General features: G+C 43.4%; 1 protein-coding gene across 1 annotated transcript in view; it reads left to right on the top strand.

The window, feature by feature from the left end:
• Window positions 1-447: 447 nt before the first annotated feature.
• The window catches only part of LOC126481841 (max dimerization protein 1-like), a 682,325-nt gene continuing 661,865 nt past the window's right edge, over window positions 448-20,907 (top strand). Inside the window, exons 1-3 of the mRNA XM_050105801.1 lie at window positions 448-609; window positions 730-823; window positions 1,064-1,093. Coding sequence (XP_049961758.1) covers window positions 555-609; window positions 730-823; window positions 1,064-1,093 — 179 coding nt within the window. The 5' untranslated portion in view covers window positions 448-554. The remainder of the gene's footprint in view (window positions 610-729; window positions 824-1,063; window positions 1,094-20,907) is intronic.

Raw genomic sequence — 20,907 nt, 5'->3', positions numbered from 1 at the left:
CGAAGTGAATTACGTGTGGATTCGGTTACGCTAACAGACTGTGATAATTAGTGACTGCGATGGTGCAGAGAAATTGGCTGCGGAAAGGTAAGTAGTGTGTACGTTATAAATATCTGGAGTAAGAAAAACAGGGTTTTGGCGACGAGAGCCGTATAAGAAAGGCAGAGATCACGCGAACGCTGTAGTTACAGAAACTAATCACATCATGATGAACACTGTCTCATTATTTTTATTTTTGTTTGCATGTTTTCACACGTAAACTCCCCGTGCCACCGCAGCTGTTTGTTTTGTTTTCGAAGCATGAAATTCACGTGACTACCCAGCAGTTGGTAGCTCTGAGACGACCAGCGCCATTGGCTGCCGGTGTGACGTTGTATTACGTCAGACCAATGGGAGCTCACGTTGAATGTGGCCTGTGTGTTGGAGCCTGTTCGGGTTTGACATCAATAAATGCAGGAGTGAGTTCGTAGGGAGTGGACGTTTCTCGTTTGTTAGTCCTACGCGTTTGTATTATATTCGTCTTCTTTTAGTATTTTACTTTAAATCGACTAACTATGAGCATCGCTGCGCTCTTAGAAGCTGCGGAGTACATTGAGAGGCGAGAACGAGGTAATAGTGTAATGTTTATATAGAGTTGTGTGGGCTGAATCCACGTCAACATGGCTCCCATGTCAGTTGTTAACCTGGAAATCAGCTGATTTTGACTATCTTTTCTTGCCTATTTCGTAGAAGCAGAGCACGGATATGCTTCAACACTGCCAATGCCCGATGATCTCAGGAGCGTAACGAAAAGGCCAAAGACAAAGAAATCTCAGGGAAGCAGGTAAGCGTGTGTTGTTCATTAAGTCGATAAAAGTCAACGAAAAATTGTCTGTTTCTTATTTTGTAGAGCCAGTTAGCTCATGAAACTTCTGATACGTGTCATGTAAAAAATTAGTAAAGAGTTCTTCGTAATATTTCGTTCTTACGAGCATTATAACGATGAGTTTCTTTGTTTACACATTACAATTTTATCGAAATGTCATTATTACGACGTGATTTCATCGTATTCTTCGGTTTTCAGGACGACACATAACGAATTGGAAAAGAATAGGTAAGTGGAAACCACATTACGCCATTTTAAAGCTCATTATTTGGTAATTATCGGCTTGCGTGTGATCTCTTGCTACGTTCCAATAAGTACGATACCTGGCAATGAAAGAAGTCGTGTGTGTTTTGTTTGTGGTGAATTTAGTGAAATGAGCAGTGAAAGTGATATACCCAACAGGATTATTCGGATATTGTTACTGCGGGGTCGATTTGATTGCGGTAGTTTTGTAGCTACGTTTCCGGTGTTGTTGTTGCTGTAACTGACGAAGCACATTGTTAATGTCAGCTTTGCATGGGCGGTTGCAATTGCAGTGCGCCATTTCCGTTCTAATATTTTCTTACAATTGCTGGTACCTCATTGTTAATGTTTATTCCCCATTACGAGAACGTAGGTGCTTCGTTTAGCAAGTTTTCTCTGTAGGCCTAAGGCCTATGAATATGAGTGTAAGAGATGAAGTTGATTACTGAGTTTTCTTCCGTGGGGCATGTTTCTTGCATTCTTTCAGCTTCAGTGTGTGGGCGCGAAAGTGATCGTGACTAGGGAGTTTACTCACTACGTGAGTGATAGTAACTTCGATCACGTTAATAACAAAATTGTAATTTAGACATGTTCGTACTGCAGTGTGTAAGACAGCTGAGCCGTGTACTGCATTGTCAAGTTCATCTGATCAGTTTCAGATGATGGTTAAAGTACAGAAACGTGATGTAATTAAAATTGTCTCAGTATCCAGCATTCAGTTTCTGATCGCCGCCATACGACCACCCTGTAAAGCGCTTGGTGATACTATTTCGTTCCTGTGTATTATAATTTCATTTTACGAAAGTGTTGTGACCCCCGTTGCAGCACGTGTCTCACATCGTTGGTAATTTTTCTTCCGTTCTTCGGAAGCTGAAGTCACTTGGTGACCCCGTTCGATTATAATCATTAATGTATTTTGACAGCATATTAAAACTTTCTGGTGGGTTGACAGATTACGCTAAGCGAATTGCATAAAACGTACTTTAAATTATATTGTTTATTTTTAAAGAATGCTGTATTGTTGCACGGATAAAGAGACACAAAGATAAAGAACGCAGTGGTGGGGAAGAAAAGCACAGTTGAAGATATACGTGTTAGTTCATGAGATGTGATGTTCGAAGAAGCGTCATGCTCTTCATGCATAATCTCAAGCTGACGGATGTTGACTTGCATATAAGAAAATCACTATAATTATAGTGAACGGTTGTGTACATTTTATTTTCAGTGACGACGAATAAGTTTTTGCGGAGTAGCGACGATGGATTCCTTGGAAACATTTTCGAATGTGCTCTAGGGATTTTGAGTGATACCAGTTACGCAAACTTGATTTAGCTTGTGGCCGGGTCCATACTTTATGGTATAAAACAGAGTGGCGTGTGAAATAAACTTACTTTGATTGATTATACACTTCCACACGTTTTTGATATCTAGCCGAAAAGGCTGCACTGCTATGAATTGAGTTAGGTACGCCAAAAAATTGCTGCCATGAAGGCTGCATCAACTATTGTGAACGTAGTGTTACACTTTTAATACATCAGTGTTTTCCCCATTGGAGACGTTGCGTTCGTTCTCTCTCTCTCTCTCTCTCTCTCTCTCTCTCTCTCAAAATATATGTATTTTAATAATTCCAAATCACATTCATTAATTTTTAATTGTGATTAATCTAGACGAATAACGAAGCAGCCCAGAATAACGACCAAGCCTCGGACTGACATGCGTGCCATCTTTGTTACCTCAGGCAACAAAATAACACTTTTGTTAAAATGCAGTGACCGAATAATTCATTCTACATTGTCAGTAGACATGTGTAATCACTGCATATGGTGATTTTTTGTTTTCCTTAATCAACAATGAAACGTTTCACTTCCTTAACCAATGTTGCTGTTGTACGTAAGCAATTTTGAATTTTTCAATGTAACTATGTCGCTGGCCGTTATAAGCGGCAGAAAATTAAATTAAAATCCAGGAATATTTAGCGATCTAGTGAATAGTAAGAAGACATTCGGAAATGTGCTTGAAAGAGCGCAGGATCCAAAGAAGCACGTTCTGACGCTGCATAGGTTAGCGAGTCAGCACGATGGTATAGCCGTATCCATGACAACGATAGAAGCGCGCGCGCGGGCATGCCACCAGCTGATGCAGCGGTCTTGCGCGCTGTTCGGTCGATAGGCGGCTGTTCGCTGCCACCTGTGCGCTCTTAACTGGCGCGCGCGGTCCGCCTGGCAACAGGGCGGGAGCGGCGAATCTCACCCGAAACCCGCAACAAAGACTGACCTCGACCTAGCGTCCGCGTCAGGAGTCCCGCCCCCCTGCGCTGGAGCCGGCGCGCGCGCACTGCGTCCCGCTGGGAAGGCGTTTGTTTTCGGCACGAACCGTGTGCTGCTCAGTTAATGTTGTGGATACCCCCAGCGGCCTGTCTGGATCTCACCTGAAGTGATGTACTGCCTTCTTCGTAAGATGATCATCTTGCGAAACAGATGGAAGCGCCTTCTTCGTAAGATGATCATCTTGCGAAACAGATGGAAGCATATATTAAATGGCTCATTTAATAGAAAGCGCTTAATTAATCCACGCCGTACTTCTAACAATAAATCTCTCCCCCTCCCTCCCGCGTGCGGAATCTTTTCAGTGCTAAATTATTTACAATTCAGGCAGTTAAAACCCTATCCAATATCAGGAACGCAGATTGCAAGCCTGACATGAATTTACAGTTATAATTCGTTGAACATATTTGGAGGAGTCAGTGTGACATTGAATTTTTGAGTCAGTTTGTGAAGCGTGTCTAAATTGGATAAGGAGCTGTCATAGAAAAGTCCCGGTCTTGTTTGGCCTTGATCAACGCAGTGCTAACGCTGCCAAGAGTCATTTCATTTAATTAATTTAATTGGTGTTATTAAAACTACCTCTTAACCAAGCATTGGGAGCACACTAATATTGGGCTTGTCTTTCATTTGGATTCTTTCCCCGAGATCGGTAGACACATCTTCAGCGATGGGCGCTGTGTTTTTGTCTGTAGTACAGAAACTGGTTTCCTTCTGTTCGGTATCGCTAGTGTCTTAGATTTACAGTCATTGTAGATATTTTTCCATCGCCACACTGGCGTGCATCTGTACAAACTAGTTGACTAGTAAATTAACTCTCTAGACAAATTAAGACAATGAACTGACTAGAGATCAAACGTGACTCTGATGACCATGTAGTCGTAATGTCAGAAGAATTCAACGAATTCACAGCGAATTGCAGTGATATGTTGCTAAAATGTTTATTTCGCCCTTGAGACTCATGTTAGGTTTTCTCGTGTGATGAACGTTTTGTTTCTTGTTTGAGTCTGTTAGTTTCATTGTATCACGTTACTAGATTTCAGTTGTTGTGGCAGAGTTTAGGCATCAAGGAACTTGTACGTCTGTACCGTCCACTCCGCAAGTAGTGATATTTCATTTTTTTTTTTTTTTTAACAGGAATGTTTTTGAATTGTGTAACGTGAGCGTACTTCGTTTAGATGGAACGTTAAACTTTCATGTTCCCCTACCTTAAGTGAATGAAGTTTAAATAAAATCTGCCGCGGCTCTGCACCAAAACAGTCGTCTTGAGTGTCTGGTCGGAAACCACAGAGAACAAAGATCTAGATGGCGAATTGAACTCCGGATCGTCTGGGAACGAGTTCAATGTCTCATCCACAGCCTCACCTCCTCCATTGTACGGAAAATACTGAAATGACCTTGTTCAAGGTGTTCTTTCCTTTTATTCATCTCTTTCATTTTTTATTTTTTTTACACCGTCGCGCAGGTAGACGTTGGTATTGTACACCCACATACACACATTTACTGCGTTCCGTTTGCTTAGTATCAGTTGTAATGTAAGGCTGCGCGAGCTCGCATCAAGTTTTCAGCAGTTAACTTTGCTGGAGGTAGTCACTTGCTGTTGTGTGTCCGTGGAGGAATTTGTTAGAGGTGGCATGTTGCGCAGTCTCTCCTACCCGGCGTAATCTGCCCGCCCGGTATCGACCGGCTGCCAGTATGATTCATCTTCTCGCCTGCCCCTCACGAGGCCTTCCGTGTCACACAGTTGTTTCCGGTGCACTGAGCGCGGCTCCACACGTGTTTTGTCTTTGGCAGCACCTCCAAAAGTCTAAGGAGCAGCGCCGCAGCCGCACGTATAACTTAAGCCTGCATGATCAAGCCCTTCGTGCAAGCATGCTTGACCAATTGTGCGATAATTTTGCGCTAGTATTACGGCTGTTCAAGCAGCTTGATCAATTTTACGTCATGCCAGCGTACTGAACATACCCGAGCGCGTATGCCGACTATGAGTAGGCATGAGTGAGCATTTGTCAGTTGTGAGGCGATCTTAAAAACATACTTTCTAAATTTCGGTACTGGCCAGCTCGTAATATGGATGATATATTGAGGATCAGTTCATTCACACAATAACATATTATGTCCCCAAGATACAGTGTGAAATCAATCGCAAATGAATTTAATAAGGACATAATATCGAATCAAATTATGTATCACATGTCTTTCCGCAATAGCTGACGAAATTGCGTTAACTGCAGGTCGTCTGCCATTACGGCATAATTCTTCTTGTTGTCTTTTCAGCCCCCTGAGTGCTACGCCATGTCATCTGTCTGCTTTTCCCTGCACCCAGACTTCCAACGTAATCCCAGTATTCCCGCATTTGTTTCCTACGCACTTCCTTCCTCACTGCAGTTGAATATGTTGCCACCTTTTTCAAATATTTTTAACCAAAGTACTCTTTGAGTCCCGTCGTGAGCGGAATGCGTTTCTTTTATCTCCCAGTGTTATCCTCATTACTTGCAGGCGCATTTCTACCTCTGTGAACCACTCCACTGTGGTCTTCTTGTTGAGAAATTAGCGAGACGTTAGTTCCCTCAACCTTACAGTTCTCATACGTGCAATGTTGTTACAGAAAACAATCAGCCCTCCTCATACAATGGTACGTTTGCCCGCAGTTTCTTTCTAAATATGTGTGAAAGTCATTATTGTGTCTCCTTCCAGATTGTTTTCTTTGGCTGGACCTAGGATTCTCTAAGATTAAAATTTCTCCATCCGTTTCGTTTCCCCTTCTGCTTCTAAGACTCTAGGTGCTGAGTTGATGCTATAAATAGTTTTCCCGAAGGAGATTTGGGATCCCGTGTTTGATGCGTGTCTTACGTTCATTGATTTGTTCTGTAGCTCTTCTAACGAATGATAAACGTTTCGTATTCGTGGGGATCCACAGCCTCCAGATGTTTAATAAACGTAAGTATGGTCCGTAGAAGGCTGTATTTAATCGTGCGATTAGCTAATCGCACGATTAAATAAAAAAAAACACATTACAGCGTACTACGGACCATGTTTATATTTTTAAAATAAGAAAAGAATACGGTCATCTGCAGTCTCTTAAGCAGTCAACTGTAAAATTTATGTTTCAACAGGCAACCGTTACGCCCTTTTCAATACCCTTGCTACCCAATAGTTTTCGCCACTGGCGGATAACTTCCTCGAGTCGCCAGTTGAAAAAGTAGTGTCTCGCCTCCTTACCCAACTCCCGTCCCGATTTCAAAAGTACAGTATCCTTAATCTCACCTAATTTCACTTCGGAGGTGGCGGACAATAGTCCTTGTTTCGATTTTGTCCATTAGAAATGGTTGGCGAAAGCCTGCGACTGTGAAAGAGGAGTTTGTTTTCAAAATAACTTTTCTGCTACTAGTCAAAATTGTTTTTGTTTTTTCACTATGCGCTTCGGGAAATGATTCCGATTTTAAAGTGCGTTTTTTCGTGTGTTCATTTGTAAGTGATGTCTCGGATGTGAGGTGCTGCGTTTTCTGTTGTCTTTCCTGCAATATGTAAAAACTCGCGCATTTTTTAAATAATGATGATCTCTATACAGGGTGTGTCGGAATGATGTTTTAAAAAGTTTGGGGCAGATTCCTTACACCAAAACAAGAAAATATTGTCCCGTAAACATGGGCTGTAAAATGCATACATTCAGAGCTACGAGCACTTCTCTAGTGGAAGAGATGTTTCATTGTAGCGAAGATGACCGAGTGCTCAACTCTTAAGGTACGCACTTTAGCGCCCATATTTACTGGACATTTTTTCTCCTCTCAAAATATGGAAAGCAAAGAGCGTGCGGTAGAAGAGCTGTAGTTCACAGTGTCGAAGACGAACAGGTGCTCATAGCTCTTAGAGCCCCTGTTTTCTGGACACTTTTTCCTGTTTTGACGTAGGCAATCTGTACCCACTTTTAAAAAACGTCATTCTGAATCGTCCTGTGTAGAAGTAACGGCGATTTCGGAAAAGCCGCTTTACGTAATTCCTCTTGTGAAAAACTCCCGCACAATTCTGTGTACAGCAGTGTGTGTGTGTGTGTGTGTGTGTGTGTGTGTGTGTGAGAGAGAGAGAGAGAGATGAATTAGATCGTAAGCCATTTTGAATACTGAATATAAATATTTCTGTAACTCATCTGGAATAGCCAACGCCGGGTTCAGAACTACGTCTACCTAGGCGTAGTGAAAAGGCAGTTACTGTCGGTCACAACCGAGCACTAAGTGATGTAGTCTCTTATAATTTATTTATTGCTGATTTCGGTTAATCATCTGTGTGAAGTTATCACTGACAGGTGCCCCACACTATGGTACAGCGTCTTACCTGCTGCTCCCATTCTCTTAACAAATGCATTCTGTTCTTTTTTTTTTCCTCCGTTATTTCCTTGATGCTATAGACATGTAATATATAAACAAGATTGTATTTGTTTCTTAACCTTTTATCAGACGATTCACAGTGAATTATACGTTTCTGAAATTTAAATTATTTTAGATCATTTCTTTGTTGGTCGTCGTTAACGATTTTCCTGCTCTTAAGATTGTTGGCTTACGTGGTTTCTCCTGTAGATCATTGAAGGAATCCATTATTGACCTGAAGGAAACTTCGTCGATCAGAGATAGTTAACTACATGCAAGTCGTTTAAAGAGCAGTTGGCTTCTACATCCTTATAGTAACATAATGTGTGTTCACCGCAGTGCACTTTGTTACCAATACGTAATCGGAACTGGAAACCGTTACGGTTTAGTGGGAGTACTGCTTTGTGAGTTACAGAAGTAATCCGCTGCTGCGAGAGGAGACATTAGAACGTGACAGTCTTCTTAGTCGTTCATTAGTCCCACGAATTTACCGTCCGTAACATTAGCGTTGAGAGAGGTCAGGTAGCCGCTGCCGCGGTAGTTCCTAGCAATTATCGAAAATGTTTCTTGTCGGATGAGAGAACTAGATACGGCAAGGTCCCTGCAGTCTCGGTTTTAACATTTAGCATGTTTCCTAGGATTCTCCCCCCCCCCCCCCCCCTGAAATTATCGCATGAAACTTTAACACGTTGAAACATTCAACCCCTTCAGTTTATTAGCCCGGGAGTGACAACAAACCTCGGAACCCATAAAATATTCGTTACTTCACTGTATCGCTACATATAAGTGCAGGGCATTGATCATTCGTTTTTAATGGCAGAATTTGAGGAAACTTAGTTTGCTGTATTGAAGTGTGTGTGAAATATTCGAAAAGTCGACTTCACATGGGGAAACTGTACATTACCTTTGACAATAATGTATTTGAACTACAGTAGTTCAGTTCTTATGTGCCATTCAGTAATACTTACTCATGCTGAGGAAAAAATGTAGATCGCGAATGTAACATCTGCCTATATAATTGCTGCGTGACTTTTTCTGACATAACGACTTTTAAGGTCACTTGTTTACAAGGCCATAAATGCAGCTTTTAAACCGTTTGAAAGTGGACCATTATGCTACTTTATAGCCTATAAAGGGGGTCAGTTCAGAATTTCAATGAATTTTGTAGGAAAACTCAGAATAATAAAGCCATGCGAAAACCTCATTTCGGGTTTTGAACATTCTCATTTGGAGAAAACTTGTTCTTTACTGTGATTTAAGTTAACTTGGTAGTGGTGCGGAAGGAGGAAGGGACAATAGCTGTAATTGGAATCATAACAGTTGTTAAAATGTTGAGCAAGACATCTTTAATACACTGCTTTCTTGTTTTTGAGACGTGAGAAGAAAGTAAATATTTAGAAGTCTTAAAGGTGGAATCTGTAGAAGCGCTGCATAACAGATGGGATACACGTGTGCGACATCTTCCGGTGATAATGATGACGCAACGCAACGCAAGCTACTTCCCGGAAATTAGCTCTTTGAAAGAAGCAATGTTAGTAGAAACCTGAGAAAGATCAGCTGCCAAGTGTGATTATATCCTCTGTGGATAAATGAGTGGAGAGTCTTCGTCGCGGCGCACTCGTTTTTGATAAGTGAGTACAAAGTTTTCATCCTGAGGATAACTCTCGTAGAACTGAAATTTATTTTTTCGAAACAACTGTCACGTTGTCTGAGATGGTTAAAGGAGAAGGAGTACAAAATTTGCAAGAGGGTTACATATGTGCACTTCTATTATATACATTGTTTGCCAATAATTGAAATTTCCAGTCTTCGTATTAACTCCGCAAGATTCACGTACAGCTTATTAATTTTTTTATGCTAAAGCCCTGCGATCCGAGAGACTCTGATTGAGATACCGGAAAACTGTACACTGCTCAAGTACTGCGACACTGGAAAATCCGGATTTACATTCTTTCTCCAAATGCCCTCGTTTATGAGAGATTTTGAATCCGAATACAGTTCTTTTTCTGTGGCTTGATATAAAATGTGGCGTAGGTGGTAGAACGGCAGTCCTGGGGATGCTGACTACTGATACCTTGGAATCACGGTGTAATAGCTGTTCGCTTATATTCTTCCTATACGCATCGAAAACAACGTAGCGAATATAATACGGGGACTCTGAGAATACAATGAAAGTGTTTTTATGCAGCTGTGATGGTACCTCTCTCGTTTTATTGGCATTTATTGTCGTGCTATATACAATCTAATGGCGACACAGCTTTGTCGATTGTAACGTGTGCGTATTCGTTGGAAAATGGTGAGAAAGTGCAGTACATCTGTGAGGAAAAGCGGGGTACAAGACTTCAGCTCAATCCAAGTGTACTAATGCCCAATTCATGACGGTCCACATAGCGCCAGCATCGCTAAAAGCGTTGAAATTTAGAGAAGCGCTACTGGCATCAATGACAGGTCAGTATGCCCACAGGAAAGTATTTCAGTGACGCTGAGGAACTTGCGACGGTAGCATCAGGGGGTTTACTATTTAAATACCTTTTCTAATCAGGAGTAATGACCGTGAGCTTATCGGATCCACAAACAGTGTTACAACCGAAATTCGGAAGGACGACGGTTCAATCCCGCGTCCGGCCATCCTGATTTAGGTTTTCCGTGATTTCCGTAAATCGTTCCAGGCAAATGCCGGGATGGTTCCTTTGAAAGGGCACGGCCGACTTCCTTCCGTAATCCTATGAGACCGATAACCTCGCTGTTTGGTCTCTTCCCACCAACCAACCAACAACCGAAATTTTACGAGCACACACAGTAAGTAGTTTACTTTCGTATGCCCAATTTTGAAGTCAGAAGTAGAGGAAAATAAAAGTATGTTCATACGATATCTGGAAGGTATGATAAGTGATTGAGTCCTCCAGAACTGTATTTACGGAATGACAGTTTTACGTATCAATAGAAGGACATTCATGCGAACTACATTGTTAATCATGCATAAAAATAACACTGTAAACAATCTTAAATATATTATGGCGTGATTCCAATGACTTTTAAATATTAAATATTGTCAGGAAGATTACTGAAGCCAATTCGTCTTTGCATTTCAGAGTGACAACTAATATTCTAAAAAAATTGTTAAAAACCGGCAACTTTTTAAAATCATTGTTAGTCGATTAGAGTCAGAATTTTTAAAAAAAGCTGCATTTTACAAATTTCCTTGTTCGACTCACTTGTGTAGACGGGGTGTGGCAGAGTGGTATTTCTCTCTCCGCGTCTCCGTGACGATTGTATGTTCAGTAATCCATGGCCACAAATGTCTTCTTCCGTCATCCTCAATACCTCGCCACCCCACACATGACCAAGCCGCATGTTTTTCTTCGGGCACCGCAAGTGCACACAGCTGTAGTCAAACCACACTGACCCAATGCGAGCAACGTATTGCAACAGCTTGACTCCGTTCAAGTAGAAAAAAGTCTTCAAAATGAATTACATAAGAAATCGACAAACGAAAGAAAATTTTGCTTTGTAATGATGTCTTGAATTTGTGTCTCTCTCAAATGTATGTTGTCTTGAATTTTACTTAACCGTTACAGACTTTACTGTAAATTGTTTGCAGAAGTGCGCAACATTGTTCACTATAAAAACCGTAAGGCACTTTAAAGAATCTCTATTTTGGGTAGTTAAGGTATCAGATCTGATGCCTTCATCGTACATATAGCCTTCGCACCATGAGAACGAGGTGAAACAAAGGTGTGAACCGGGCTTAAGTCAGTCATTTTTTCTTTCGTTCCATACGCGGATGGTACAGAAAAAGATTGGCTAATATTGACACAAAATACACCCGACTGTGCACCATACATAACCACATACTACCCGATGCTAATTGAAAATTTATGCTGTTAACAGCAGAAGTTCCTTTACTAACTTAGTTTGGCGCTAATTGCTGCACACCAATAATGGCACTAGCATACGTACGTAGCTGTCATTTTATAAGCACGTCAGGCGAGTTCCACGTCCTGTCAACGCAGATGTTGTGCTTTCCGTTAAACAATTTATTCACTTCAGACAGAAAAGTCGGGTCCATCGCTCACGTGTGCATTCATTAAAGGGAACAGGCCTGCCTCTGATGCACAATAAGTAACAGTGCTCGACACATAGGACTCGTATTCCAGGGCTCCTGTGGTTGCCTTAGGGTGTAGCCCGACTGGATAGCTGTGCATGTTAAAACGGCCACTGCCGTGACGGGAGGGGCGCCACCCGCGATTCGTGTCCTTCCGGCGCGTTAACCATGAAGGTCGATGTGGTTTTTAGGCGGTTTTCTGCATCCCACTAGCTGCATACCGGCCTGGTATCCACGTCCCGCCTCAGATATAAACGTCGCAGACATTTAGAGAACTTTATCACACATGCACGTAGAATTTACTCTAGACGCAGAGAGTACACTGATTACGTCCTGGGAAGCGGGTAGGAAACTGATGACCTTGGATATTTAGTCTCGTTAAGCCTATAACCAGCACCAGCAACGTAATGTGTGTGTCGCGACAGTTCCCTCTCCCGTCTGTACAGTACTGGTAGTCAATTCCTAATAGGCTCGATGTTACCGAGAAAACTATTTTCCTTTCTGGAGTGGGTTTATCTATTAAGTCATTTTAGTCAGCCCTCGTGCAAAAAAGCAAATAATGAACAAACTGCCTTTGCCTTGTGCTTCGCCAAATAACTAAATAATGCAACACGCTTTTTTTCTGAAAGCAGGTTGTGAATGTATTCAGGATTCCAATACACCATATTATTCCCCACTCTTTCGGCTACAAAACCCTATTTTTAAGACTTAATCTCCATTCAATGCGACGGCCTCACGTAACTTTACTGGGAGGGCCGGTACGCCCGCATGGTACTACTCTCTGATTGGTGTCGGAGCCAACGTATTGCTGCATTAACAACCTCATCATCCGTGTACTGCTTCCCGCGGAGCGCATCCTTCATTGGGCCAAACAGATGGAGGTCGGAAGGTGCGAAATCCGGGCTGTAGGCTGGTTGAGGAAGAACAGCCCTATGAAGTTTTGCTATCTTCTCTCAGGTGTGCAGACTTGCGTGAGGCCTTGAGTTGTCATAGTTATGCTCTGGTTTTCCGCCAAAAGAAACTCAGTGGCAGCTCTCTGCTTGAAACGCACATCCATTACACATGCCTTTTCGAAGTCTACGTATAGTGTCACCACCTATCGGAAATTCATGGAACTTTAGGGGCTGAAGCGGGGATGTCCCACAACAAATTCCGCATTTTTTTTCAGCCGAAATTGGCCGAGAAAACAAGTGTTGTATTACCTATTTAACGCCCCTCGTAGTTGTGCATTTGTTCTGGAGTGATCCTCGTAGTTGTGGTTTCGGGTTTGCACGGAGAAGTATCGACACTACCTTTTACCGCGCACCAGCCGTGAGTGGAACAGAGAGGACAGAAATGCTACTGGTACACTACATTCTCTCTCTCTCTCTCTCTCTCTCTCTCTCTCTCTCTGGGTCTCTTGGAGGAATGTGGAAACAGAATGTGGAGTTGGTAACGAGAAGCTTGACATTTTAGCAAAACTACCGTTAACCGAAGCTTAAAATTGCTGAAGGTAAGCAGAATAATCCTGTTCCTCATCACTTGGCGCATGACAGATATCCTGACACTGCTGAAACCTATCGCTCTTAATCCAGTAAATCGAAAGTTCTAAGTGCTTAAAATTAGTCTCCCCTCCTTGCTTTTTTATGTGCAGTCATATAGTAAGGTGTAACGCAGCAGCAGTAAGAGTTCCATGTAACTAGAACACTGCCCACAAAGAGCACTGAACGCAGGGTTTTACCTATACGAACGCCTGCCGGCTCTAGTGTAGCGGGGTCTCCAGGAAGGCAGTGGATTGTAAAAGGACGTTCTGCTGGTTTGTTGAGGCCCTTCCTTTCATTGATTGCCGCGCGCGCAGTGCACTCGCAGTGGGAACGACACGCCAGGCATTGCGGCTCCCCTGTATATTCGTGGCACCGACTGGAACGATAGAGGGCGCCGGGGTCAAGGTCAGCCCGCACTCACAAGAGCCCATTCGCGCCTCCTCGCAGGATGTGCGCTGCGCGCTGGATCCACTCCTCGACCGTGAGGTCGCCAGATTACGGGCCCTTCTACTTTCCTCCGTAAAAACACTGTAAAGTGTAATTGTTGTATCCCACTTCCAAGCAAATCTTCCATGTTGTGCACTTGGTTACAGCTTTAGTTGAAAAACACTCTACATCTAAATAGGAATATGTATCTTCATTGAAGCCTCTGCTACATTATCAAACTACTCGCGTAAATATAAGGGGCGTTCAAAAAGAAACGAGCCGGAGGCATAATTATAGAAACTAGTACCTGTATGTCAGAAGTATTGACCCTGGCTGTTGCGACACTTGTCCCACTGAGACACAAGGCTGTGAATGTCTCATACAATTCCCGGGGCTGTGATATTAACCAGCTCAGCACGTACAGCTGGACGTCGTCGTCCGAGGTGAATCGTTTGCCCCTCAGAGCCTTTTTTAAGGGGACCAAAAACGGCGTAATCACAGGGAGACATGTCCGGACTGTATGGAGGGTGGCCGAGAATATCCCATTTGAATTTCTGCAGGAGTGTCGCGGCTGTGCTGACCGAATGAGGCTTTGCATTGTCGTGAAGCAGAATGACGCCACGGGTCGTTTTGATTTGTTCGCTTGGCGAAGGGTGGTCAAGGTTTGCGAGTAACGCTGGGCATTCTCTGTTGTCCTGTGCTGCAGGAAGTGAATCAGAAGTTAATCATTTTTTGGTCCCCTTAAAAAGGCTGTGTGGGACAAACGACGACATTCAGCTGTACGTGCGGGATTGGTGAACATCGCAGCCCCGAGAATTTTATGAGACAGCCATTCACCGCCTTGTGTCACAGTGGGACAAGTGTCTCAGCAGCCAGGGTCAATACTTCTAACAAACAGATACTGGTTTCTGTAATTATGCCTCCGGCTCGCTTCTTTTTGAATGCCCTTTATATTACGAACAGCGCCACCGCGTATGCGAAAAACTCACTCCATGAAAACAAACTGGTCACGACGTGTTTTTTCTTTTCTTTGTTTTTCCTGACCTTTATCCCGTATCTGCAGGGGCTCAGCATGTTAGTTATCGGATGTGCCAATGATAATGGTGGTTGGTGGCCGGATGCCCTTCCTGTTAACCACCTTTCCTCCCGGGACGGAATTTGTGTACCCCAACTGGTTGGTTCAAATGGCTCTGAGCACTATGGGACTTAACTTCTGAGGTCATCAGTCCCCTAGAACTTAGAATTACTTAAACCTAACTAACCTAAGGACATCACACACACACCCATGCCCGAGGCAGGATTCGAACCTGCGACCGCAGCGGTCGCGCGGTTCCAGACTGAAGCGTTTAGAACCTCTCGGCCACCCCGGCCGGCTGTACCCCAACTGTCTGCATGTAGTATTACCCGGTGTACGAGCGTTATCTAAATGTTTGCGAAATAGGGGTACCAGCCACATATTCACGTAATCAGATGTGGGGAAACCACCGAAAAACCACACCTAGGCTGGTCGGCGCATCGGCCCTTGTCGTTGACCCGCCGGGCGGATTCTATCCGGCCCCGGAGCGTCTCCCCGAATCCCTGAAGCGGCGTGCTAATGCGCGCGACTATCCGGGCAGGTCTCGAACACGACATATTTGTGAATACTTACTATTTTAGTGTAATTTTAGCTGTTTGAGTTTGAACTTTTTAATTCCTGCCACACCTTTTGTTCGAGGTCCTCTCAACAGTTAAACAGAGCCAGGAGGAGTACATTTGTGACAACGAATGTGGCAACTGCAAGGCGTCGACGTGTATAGGGAGTTCCACTGCTTTAAGGGCCTTCGGAGTATACTGATTCTCACTGCGTGTTTGCTGGTGAGCATGCATCTGCGGCAAGATTTCAGTTCCCACCTTTGAGGAAGTCATCCAAGCGAACCTAACGATGATTGGAGTTCAAACTGTTTCCAGCTAGCCCGAGAATGCTTCATTTAACAAGGCTCACGGTTAATCTCTGTAAACCTGTGTTGAGAGGGCAGTAAGTTTTCAGTATCCTCTTCCTCCGTCCGTCTACACATCATACTCTGATGAATATAATATTGTAGCTCATTGCACGGCTGCATATTAGTTCAGAAGAGCTGGAAACGAACAGTGTAAAGTTGGGTAGAAAGTTCTCACGTCAAATTCGGATAAAATCCCAAACTTTCTATGAATGTGTCCATCATTGTTGTAAGTCTGGCTGTCATGAAACTGGGAGGCTCCGGAGATGATGCATGCTGAAGTTACGTTCGTTCTCGCTGTCCAGCGGCGCTTGTAGCTCCACCACTGATAACTGGCAGTAAACCATGTGAGATCTTACTCTGTGATGGTTCGACGTCACCTTGAGTACAGGAATTTTGAAACAGCGGTGGTGGCCGAGCAGTCTAATGTATAAACACGATATTATGTTCGAACGATAATTCCTGCTCACGCTTCGAGCTGTTAGGACTCTATGACCAGGGAAAAAATGGTTCAAATGGCTCTGAGCACTATGGGACTTAACAGCTGTGGTCATCAGTCCCCTAGAACTTAGAACTACTTAAACCTAACTGACCTAAGGACATCACACACAGCCATGCCCGAGGCAGGATTCGAACCTGCGACCGTAGCAGTCGCGCGGTTCCGGACTGCGCGCCTAGAACCGCGAGACCACCGCGGCCGGCTATGACCAGGGAAGCAGTGTAAATTAGACTTCAGTAGACAAACCGGCTATGAACCTAGTAACACATTGAAACGTGCACTGCATAAAGAAAAACCACAGGAGACGTCACGTAGTTTACCCCCCGATAGGAGTCGTGGCATTGCAAGGGGCATTAGACAAGAGTACAAACGTAACCCATGGATGCATAGTGCGCCACATCGGCATGTGCCGTTTCTGTGACGTAATCTACCCAGTCTGATGCCGTCCTCTGCGAGTAAAAGTGGTAGCCTCGCCAATTTTAACACCTGAGGATTATCATTGAGGCAGCCGTCGAAAGTGTGAGGTTTTACCCATGAACACTGTTGTATCATGAGGGAACCGTGTAATGAGTCCGTGATAAACAGTTTTTACATCGAGACTGTCGTTATTTCCCTAAAAGCGTTTTCACAGCGTCTTCAGTATACAGGTGGTTTAAGTACCATTGTTATACAGGTGGCTTAAGTACCATTGTTGATAATTTGCAACTCAGCCTTAAACTTTTCACGATTTTGGCGTCTTGCACCATTCCTTTAGTGCTTGACTACTACAATCTTCTTCCATCTCCAAAGTCACACTGCCTAAGGATAGAAAGCAATTTTTTGGAAGAAAACAAACTTGTAGTGGCGGCATTATAATATACACAACTTTCTCACGGTATTTGGATTTCCTGATCCATATGGAAAGCTGTGTTTACCACTTGTGTAATGAAAGCACTTATTGTTAATCTGCGATAGGAAAGTCTGCCAGGAAGGGTCACATCCCTAGAACCGTCCGACAGTGATTTGGAGGAGACAAGGTAAGCGTTTTGCTAGCCTTTCACCACTGCCCTGGTCTTCAAAATCACCGAACTTACCTTCATCTTTGCTCCCTTCCATCAGGGCCGCTCTAGCTAATGTAAGGCTCAAGGTTCCTGTAATCTCAACCAACTCCATCTTGGACCTTTCGGTCTAGTTGTTGCTTCTTCTGCACACAGAGCTTGATGTATCAGTTATAATGCGACCACGCTGTGTGTGATTCTTGCGCAAATAGTGATACTATTATGTCCGAACTTCATTGATAGCTCCTTCTAGAGGGATGGCGACAATACGAGAAGAACTAGATTCAAATCACTGTCATATCTTCCAGTTTTTAATTAAAACTTTTTGCATAGTAGACTGCGTCCGTCATTGTCTAACATTGTAAGCTACTATTGGTCAAAAACTACGTTTCGACCGGTTTTATAGCGGTTCTCTTCAGAGCACAAAACTTCTGGATTTTTATAAGTCTTCCCCTTTACAACGTTCTATTTGTCGTATATATGAAAACTATACCGGTAAAATTTGCACCCAATGTTAATCGAAACTACCAATTAACGATGTCACATGCGCTGTGAAAGTCCTGTTCAGCCAGTGAATGATCATTTGAACAATAAACCGTAGCTCACAAGACTTTCCTAGTTCTCCTCAACCGTCTCAGGCGAATATTTGTAACGTCGGGTGCCGTTGGCTCAGACACGCAAGTCACCGAAGTGGCGCCCAGTTGAAGTTAAAGGACTTGCACCAGGCCGTTCCGCCATACGGTGTTGTTGGTATTAGTAAGGGCACGGACGATTTCATCCTTTTTTCTTCCGCGGAGCTAGTGCTCTATCGAAGTGACTCTACGCCGGGAGACGACCCCTATTACCGAATGAACGATGTGGTTCGTTTACATCTTTACGTCTGCCGTACTACCTTTGTTGCTTGCCTTTTGTTTCTGACACAATCTTTGTGCTCCGGAAATCAGCCGGCGAATTTTCCCAGTTAGTAGCGCAGCGAAGACCATGCATGTGTTGTTTATTTGACCCTTCACTTTCGCAGTGCCCCGCGGACCACAGCCCTCGCTGCTGGTGGCGTGGTGTCCCAGCCGGCGCAGCTGTGCGCGTGACCCAGCCGAGCGGTGACCGTTGCTTTTTACGTTCGTTATCCAGGATCTCCGGCAGGCGCGAGCTGCTGCTGCTCCTCCCTCCCTTCTCTCCGCCCCCCATCCCTCCCCCTCATCACGCTTTCCACTGCTGCCATTTCGGTAACGCGACCGCGGACATAACTGCATTGTTTGGTCACAGCAGTTCACTGCACACCCTCTTTGCGTACTCTGCGTTGGTAGTTAGAACCCTTTGCTTTACTCAATTGGTCACTTGTTTGAGATTTGAAAGCGAATACTTGTGCTGTGTTGGCATTTCGTGCGTTATTCCGCAGTTTCATTGCCTTAACCTTTCTTATCGGCAGGAATTATTGTTGTAGTCTTCAATCCGAGGACTGGGTTGATGTAGCTGTCCACTGTAGTCTCTCTCCAAGCTCAAGAAATGGTTTTGCCATGTGCCATCGGAGTTGGACATATGTACCAAAATAACTCACGAATTTCTACTAGAACAACCACCCCCGAGGTGCGTCCGGGAGAAACATTAACGGTTCGCCACATCATCGAAGATTGTACGACTACCCAAGACCTGCAACGTCAATTGGACCCAGGTCGCTGTCATATATCCTAGCGGATGATGAAACAACTGTAAGTCGAGTGCTACATTTCCTACGGAAGAGTGGCTTTTACAGCAAGATTTAAACGCAACACCACTGTATGTTGGGTTTTTGGGGAGCAGGGGGCGGATGTGGAGAGATATGCCTCTCGTCGCCGATTCAGTCCCAAGGAGCCACCCAACCCGTTCTTCGCACCTGAACATCCCATGGGCTACAGAATCTCTGGTTTCTACATCGGAACCTAAGATTCTAACTGAATACATCATCAACTGAACTTCCTGTCTGTGCTTGGCAGAACACGATAATATTAAAAAGGAAAGCACTTCCTAATGTTTTGCAAAATTGTTTCTACAGAACATTAGGAAATATTTTTCTTTTTAATATTGTAACTGTGTGTTGCCATTTTAACACTTACGCAAAGTTCTTAGTTTTATATTTTGAAAGTTCAGTTTTAGTAGACTACTTGCCCATTCATATACCCAGTACAAAACGTATGATAGTTTTATTACTATTAAACAAAGAGAGGACAAAAAAGGTTCCTACCTATAGCTTCGAACGCGACGAGAGGATCTAGACATCAGTAACTACGTAGTTGAGGCCCCTTATATTTACAGACATCATATACAGGGTGAGCCAGAACTCCACTAACAGATTTTCACATGTGTTAATATGGAACAAAACGAGGAAAAAAAAATGTTAACAGGTATACCATACGAGGTCTGAGCATTTGGTCATCATCGTGCGACACATCTCTTCTACTGAACAAGTGCCATAACTCATAAGGTATGCAATTCAGAGCCCATGTTTACTGTACAATTTCTTCTTGTGTTGGTCAATACTACCAAGTCTCCGATAAGCTTTGAAGACTTCCGGAGATGTTATATATATACAAATCGGGATCGTTAAAAGCTGAATAGCATCAACCACAACAGTAAAGGAGTGGATTTATGAGGAACGTGGGCGAAGCTATTGATTTAATCCTGTAGTTGGATGTTGCACAAGATGATTCGTTTTTAAATTCATTATTCATTTCAGTGAATACTATTTATTATTTTTGAAGCTATTTTAATTTCTTGTTTGCAACCACAAGAAAACTCATGTTTTGCTACCAAACGCGTTTACTTGCAGTATTTCATGCCTAGTTGTCGTTCAATACGGAAACGCTGGCTGCTTGCACATTTTTGAGTTATTCTTTCTTTCCGCTTTCGTGATTCTGATCTGATCCGATCCCATTTGCTTTGCAGAACTGTGCATTTCTCGATGTGAAACAACAACACAATGTATCACCACTACTGTGTCTTTGTATCTCTGGCTACATATGCCCCGTGTATTTTGTGTATTGCTTACCGACTTTACCGCTGTTTTTTTCGTTTACCTAGATATGTATTCTTTCTCTGTTTTTCGTTATGAGTGTTCTGTCAGTTAATTATGCTGTAATTCTTTATCTAACGTGTAAGAGAATTGATTTAGGAATGGAGTAGAAGATTTAAATGGTGAGAAGGTGGCTCGGGAGTGAAAGGGGGGAGGGGGGCTGTTTGAACAGTGAATGCAAAGTGACGGAATGGAGAGTGTGTTGGACGAAAAGGGATGAGGAGCAAGTAGTGGAATGGAAGACGGAGAGAAAGTGAGGTATGGGAAAGGGAAAGATGTTTTTAATTGTGATTTTTCAGTTATTTTAAATAGTGTCTGATATCCAATATTTATGTAGCCGTTGAATAACTGTGTTATTGCTTTCGGTATATGGAGGTTTGTGAAAAGGGAGGTTTCCAGAATGAGATTTTCACTCTGCAGCGGAGTGTGCGCTGATGTGAAACTTCCTGGCAGATTAAAACTGTGTGCTGGACCGAGACTCGAAATCGGGACCTTTGCCTTT

The sequence above is a fragment of the Schistocerca serialis genome, chromosome 5 (assembly GCF_023864345.2).
Source record: "Schistocerca serialis cubense isolate TAMUIC-IGC-003099 chromosome 5, iqSchSeri2.2, whole genome shotgun sequence".
NCBI lineage: Eukaryota > Metazoa > Arthropoda > Insecta > Orthoptera > Acrididae > Schistocerca > Schistocerca serialis.
Note: the sequence above shows the minus strand (reverse complement) of the source record. Positions and strands in the feature narration are given on the sequence as shown.